This window comes from Neophocaena asiaeorientalis, unplaced genomic scaffold, assembly GCF_003031525.2.
Source record: "Neophocaena asiaeorientalis asiaeorientalis breed wild unplaced genomic scaffold, Neophocaena_asiaeorientalis_V1.1 scaffold461, whole genome shotgun sequence".
NCBI lineage: Eukaryota > Metazoa > Chordata > Mammalia > Artiodactyla > Phocoenidae > Neophocaena > Neophocaena asiaeorientalis.
In genome coordinates, this window is record NW_020173230.1 from 1,882,569 (window position 1) to 1,888,619 (window position 6,051).

General features: G+C 51.5%; 1 protein-coding gene across 4 annotated transcripts in view; it reads left to right on the forward strand.

The window, feature by feature from the left end:
- The window catches only part of TMEM225B (transmembrane protein 225B), a 29,751-nt gene that overhangs the window by 11,796 nt on the left and 11,904 nt on the right, over positions 1-6,051 (forward strand). Inside the window, exons 2-3 of one of the 4 annotated variants that reach the window (XM_024745358.1) lie at positions 4,246-4,417; positions 5,797-5,874. In XM_024745358.1, the coding sequence (XP_024601126.1) occupies positions 4,304-4,417; positions 5,797-5,874 (192 nt within the window). In that variant the 5' untranslated portion in view covers positions 4,246-4,303. Of the gene's footprint in view, positions 1-4,245; positions 4,447-5,793; positions 5,875-6,051 lie in introns of those variants that run through there. The other 3 variants (XM_024745360.1, XM_024745361.1, XM_024745359.1) reach the window with 3 other exon arrangements.

Sequence of the window (6,051 nt, forward strand, 5' to 3'; positions counted from 1 at the left end):
CTAGCTGCAGCAGGACCCAGTAGAGCAGAGATTCTTAGCTTGGGTTGCCTACTGGAATCACCTGGGGAGCTTTCAAAGCACTGGAGCCTCAGTCTCTGAGGTTGCGTACATTTGGTATGGGGTATGGCCTGGACTTTGGTGTTTTGTAAGCTCCCAAGTAATTCTAATGTGCAACCAAAGTTGAAAATCTATACAGTAGAAGTTATCAATGCTTCACAGGTGCTAAGAGGACACAAAGGGATCACACAGGATCTGGTGGCTTAGGCACTGAGGGCTGGCAGGAGGGCTGGGCTGGGAGTATGGAGAGACTCCGGGGCCTGTGTGAGAGGAGACAGACTGGGTGTCCCAGGCCAGGTGGAAGGAGCGGTGGGAGGGACTGTTGTGCTGGGGGTGGAGCCAGCTATTGGGTGGGAGCCCTCAGGGCCTGCTCATTGCCGGGTTCTGGTTCTGTCCTGTGCAGTAAAGCTCTGGTTTGGGTAACTTTGGATTTTCCCTTTGGAGCTTGGGACCAAGGAAAGCACAGAGCCTGGGGGAGTCAGAACTCTGAAGACTCCAGCCCCAGCTCATGGGCTCTCTACCTACTTTTCCAGCAGACAGTTCCCTCTTCCCTTGCCTGTCCCCCTACCCTAGACCCGGGAAAACATGAAAATGCTTCCAGAGGAGACTATGACCTAAACTTACACACACTTTCTAAAATATTCAGTCCTGGGAGGGGCTGGTCTGGCAGTCCCAAGCCATACTTTGAACACAGCCTTGGGCCCCCTGGGTGAGAGGCATTTCCTATGCTCTGGTTGAAGGGGTAGGAGTCTTTGGGCAATGGGGATATTGACTTAAAAAAAAAAAAAAGTACAACGTGAGAGCTGCGAGTTAAGTTTTATTTGGGGCAAAATAAGGACTGCAGCCCCGGGGGGACAGCGTTTCAGATAACTCAGAAATTGCTCCGAGGAGGGGAGGGGCAGCCAGGATATATAGGAGTTTGGCAACAAAGGACAGGCTGTCGGGACATCAAAAGATTATTGCTAAAGAAAACCAGATACCTCAAGGAATTTAGCGCTTTTCTATGTATGGGAAGATGCAAGAGTCTTGGCTCACTGAAATCATTCATTTGCTGTGCACCTTGGTTATCTGGGGCCAGTAGCCTGACACATCCTGGGTTTCCTCAGGGTTCACCACAGGGAGTGGCTGCAGTCTGATGGCTGCTAGGTGGCAGGTGTTCTTTTCAGCCCTGAGTTTCCTCAGCTCACGTTGGAGGGCTGCAGTCGTTGACAACTGTGACAATCCTTTGTTTATTGATATGGCAGGAAATAGTCCATTTCTCAGGGAGACAGGAGGAGGAGGAAGTTGAATTTTGGCAGTGGCACCCACGTGGACGGCTTTAATCCCACCAAAGGCCCGTCATGGCCCTCAGAATGAAATCAACAAGACCCTCAAATCCCAGCTCTGCCCACTGACTTCTCCAGCCCTCTGTGGCCTCCCCTTCTCCCAGTCATTCTGAAATTCACTGGGTCCTTGAACACAGTATTTTTCAAATGTAGGTCAAGAGCCACTAGGGGGTCTTAAAATTAATGTATTGTAATGAGTTGAGAGTAGCAAAGGGTAAAAGGAAAAAGTAGGCAGAACTAGAACGGAGTAGAAAACATCCGTCACAAAGGTAAGTCAGACTTCTGTTTGTGCACAAGGGAGCATGTGTGCAAAGTATAGTGTACAGTATTTCTTGCTGTAGAGCAGGGAAAAGTCTTTGCACATTGCAATCCCTTTTTGGGAGTAAGATGCTGTCTAGAAGGGCCTTCTTGGCAGGTCTTCCTTTGGACTGAATTATTCTCGCTCTGCAATTGCCGTAGCATGCTATACTTTTTGTGCACCGAGCACACTTTAAAAAAATGATTTATTCAGTTGCCTGTCTTCTGCGCTTGCTGCAAGCTGGATGAGGGCAGGGACCATGTTCACCTATCCTGGCCTCTGTCATTAGAGAAAGCACTTGTGTTGAGTGATAAACCCGGGTTCAGGTTCCAGCTCTTTGTGTTCTTAGACAAGGTCTCTTTTTATTTTTTCTGATTTTTTTGTCTGATTTATATACAGAAAACTTGAAAGAATAGAATAATGAACACCCTATACATCCTCCACTTAGATGGACAGTATTAACATTTTTCCATATTTGCTTTCTATCTATATGCTTTTTTTCTGAATCATTTGAAAGTAAGCTCAGATATAACCTTCACCCTAAATACTATGGCATGTGTCTCCTAAGAGTAAGGTCATTCTCCTACATAATCGCAACACTATTAACATACCTAAGAAAAATAATTTAATTCCATAATACCATCTAAAATGGACTCTGTATTTAGATTTTCCCTAGTTGCCCCAAGAATGTGTTTTATAGTTAGATTATTTCAAATCAGAAAAAAAAAATCAAGGGTCACATTACATTTGGCTTTATATCTCTTTAGTTTCTTTTAATCTAGAATAGTTCCACTTTTTTTTTTTTTTTTAATGACAGTGACTTTTGGAGGAGTCAAGAAGAGTTATCCTTTATAATTTTCTACAAAATTGATTTCTTTGTTTTACTCTGGTGGTATTTAGCTTCCTTCTCACCCCCCTGTATTTCCTCTTAACTGAAAAGAGGTTTAGAGGCCTGATGACACATTTTTGGCAAGAATACCTCACAGGTGATGTCTCCTGCGTACTGCTATCACCTCAAGAGGCACGTGATGTCAGATTATTCCACCCCAAGTAGTGCTGTTTGTTCACTTGTTTAAGGTAGTGACTGCTAGATTTCTCCTGTGTAAAGATATGTTTTCCTTTTGCAGTTAGTAATTTGTGAGGACGATAAACTCCAGCACCATGTGAAGAATCTGTTCCTCTACAGCCTAATGTTTTTAGTAATCATCCACGATCCTTTAGCAACCATCCACGTGATAGTTTGGGCATGTTCTTAACCTGAGACTCAGTTTTTTCATCGGCAGCCTGGGCATAATAATGCCCATGATTTGGATTTGATGTGTAAAAAAGTATGACGATGCTGTCACGGTCTGCCATAACTTCTCCCTTCTTCTGAGGACACCTTTTAGAAAGGTGTTCTAAAGGTGTTCACTTCCTTTTAGAAAGTTTGTACGCTGCTCCAGATAAGTGGTCCAAATCGCTGGCTTCTTAGATGATCCTACCTGCCTGGCCTCTGTGGGGCACAGCTGAGTCATCTTCTTTGGCCAGAGTGGAATGAGCTTTTGACCAGAGCTGAGCCAATCAGAATGCTTCCCTGGGAAATTTCCAACCAAGTAGGGGTGGGAATAGGGTGAAGAAGATATTCTTTTTCCCTCAGGTGGCTAAATGTGAGGATGTGAGTCTGGAGGTTGATGTCCCCTGCCGCCTGGAGGATGATAGCCTATGGGGTGGAGGGGATCAAAGCCATCTCTCTGAGATCAGGGCAGAGGGGGTCTCCCTGGCCTGGCTCCAGGCCTCCCCAGCTGTACTCTGCCCTGCCCCAGCTAAGCCAATAAAGACCCTGTCTTGCCTGAGCGCTTACAAATCTGGGTCTGAACCTTAGGACAGACAGAATCCTGACTAGTAAAAGGGCCTTTGCTATGCCTCTCCCATGATAGGTGATTCAATAACTTAGTGGTTCATCAGCTCTCAGCCCTTCCTGTTGTCTTTGAATATGTGCTGGCCCTAGTGAAGAGGTGTGAGGAGGTGGCAGACGTGGTCCTGGCTTTTTAAAATCTTAGGAGTTACAAATGCGTTTCCTTGGTGGGCGTAGACTCAAAGCAAGGGGGGGCTGGTGACTTATCCGGCTCCAAGTGTGGCCGCTCTTGCCACTCGAACCGGCCCCCCAGCCCCACCCCCAGGGCCAGGAGCCAGAGTGCCTCTCTTGGAAGAGCCTAAGTTTAAAAGTTTAAAACCAGCCCACGTGGTGAGAGGTGCAGTCAGCCCTAAGACGCGAGGGCAGAGAAGAGCGGAGGAATGTGAGGGCCAGGGGCGGAGGGCGGGGGGCTGAAGGCGATCAGAACGCATGCGCAGGGCAAGGGCGAGGGAGGGCCTGGGAGTGGGGGAGGGGGGTGAGCGAGGGTCTTGGGGAAGGGGAGCGAACTGGCAGGGCCTTGGGTAGTCAGGAAACTCTGGCTTCTTCCAGGCTCGCGGTTCAGGCTGCTGTTTGTGTAGCGCTGCCTCTCTGCGGAGTCCACAGCGAAGTGTCTTCCAGGCACTTCCAGCCATCTCACGGGGGGAGTTACTATTATCATTCCCGTTTCACAGATGAGAAAACTGATACCCAGGAAGGAGAAGTAACTCACCCAAGGTCATCCTGCTGGTGATGGCAGAGCTGGAATCCGAATTCAGATCCGCGGACTTAAGGTTGCTCCAGCCCCCACTCTGTTCCGGGACTGCGGACCACCCCGGAGGCCAGGTTCCCCCAGCCGAGGGCCAGGTGAGCGGCGGGCGGCGGCGGGCCGAGAGGTGAGAATCCCCGCCCTCCCCTGCAGGGCCCCGAGGGCTCGGTGGGCTCTGCCGGGAGACGGAGCAGACCCTCGCCGGGCCTCGGGGGCCAACGGAAGGTCCGGACCGCGGGCCGCCTGGAGGGAAGCCCCGCCCGGGAGACCGGGAGACTGGGAGACCCCAACGGTGCCTCGGCAGAGGGACGGGAAACAGTGTGTGTGTGTGTGTGGGGGGGGCGGTGGCGAGCGGAGGTGGAGTCTCGGGTTGGGAGGGGGAGGGCGAGGAAGAGGAAGAGGCCCCCCAAACCCCAAACATTACCGGCCGGCTGTTGGGACCCGCGGGGCTGGATCTGGGGGCTGATGGCCAGGTCAGCACCCATCTTTGGGTCTGGAAAATGTCACTGGGGCTTTGGGGCCACGGAAGGGTGGAGGGTGGTCAGCAGGAAGGAACCTCTGACGGAACCTAAGCTAGTTTGCAGCCCAAGTAGCCTCAAATTACTGGCGGGAAAAGTGGGGAGTGAGGCTCCTCGCGGCCCAGATGGTTCTCTCCTGGTCTCTTCCCGGTCCAGCCTGAGATGCGCTCTATGTTGCTCCTCTCGTTCTTCGCCCTGTGTAGTCCTCAGCTGTCCCTGGCATGCGCAGGGCCTGGGCCGGTGACAGGGCTGCCCTCGGGCTGCGGCGCGATGGCTCAGGGAGACCTTGCCAGCGGGAACCCGGGCCCCACGGAGCATGCAGCTCTTCTACTTTACAGTGCCATAGGTCCTTTTCAAAATAATAATGAAAACAATTGGTGATAGTAGATGGCAGTAGTTTTGCTTTGTTTTGAATGCCCTTGGCAAAGTAAAAAGTTGGTAGTTTTCTGTTCCCCCCATTCTCTCTCCCTGACCCCCACTTTTGGGAATCCCGAACTGAACTGCTGGCCAGTGGCGACTGGTGAAGAGGTGAGGAGGGAGGGGCAGCTGTGCAGGACTGTGGTCCCTGCCTCCACTCTGACTGAGCCTGGGATCCTGGACCAGTCCATTCTTCTTTCCAGCTGTTTCCCCATCAGTACAAAGGGTTCTCCAAATCCCCCTTTACATGAACATGTCTATGGTCCTTTGAGTCTGGCTCACATCAGTGTGTCCCCCAATTGTATATCCCTGGTGCACAGTCGTCCAGATCCAGCACTGAGGGCTGCTCCATGCAGGACGCTGGCCTATCCCTGGAGAAAGGCCCACAAGGTCCCCCTCACTGGAGAGCCGCCTGGGGTGGGCAAGGGGACAGACAGCTAGGAGGTGGCGCCTGGCCTCTCAGTCACCCCGGGGTGGGGGGGAGGGGGGGAGGGAAAGCGCTGTCCCGCGAGACAAGTTTATGTGTCTCTTCTCCCCAGTAGTTACCAAGAGCCTGCGAGTTCCTGTCTTTTTTCATCCCTGATTCTCCCCATTGGCCTAAGCTGGGCATGGGGCGCCCAGTAAGTACACAGTTCACTTTTGTGGAATGAATGGTTAATGGCTGGTGGCTGGGAGGGTCCATGGAGTGGACAGGACCAAGGTGAGCTTTGCAGAAGATGTGGGATTTAAAAGGTATAGAGGTGAAGTGAGGGCATTCCCTTCCCCCCCCCCCGGGGAAGGGTGGGGGGGATTGGGGT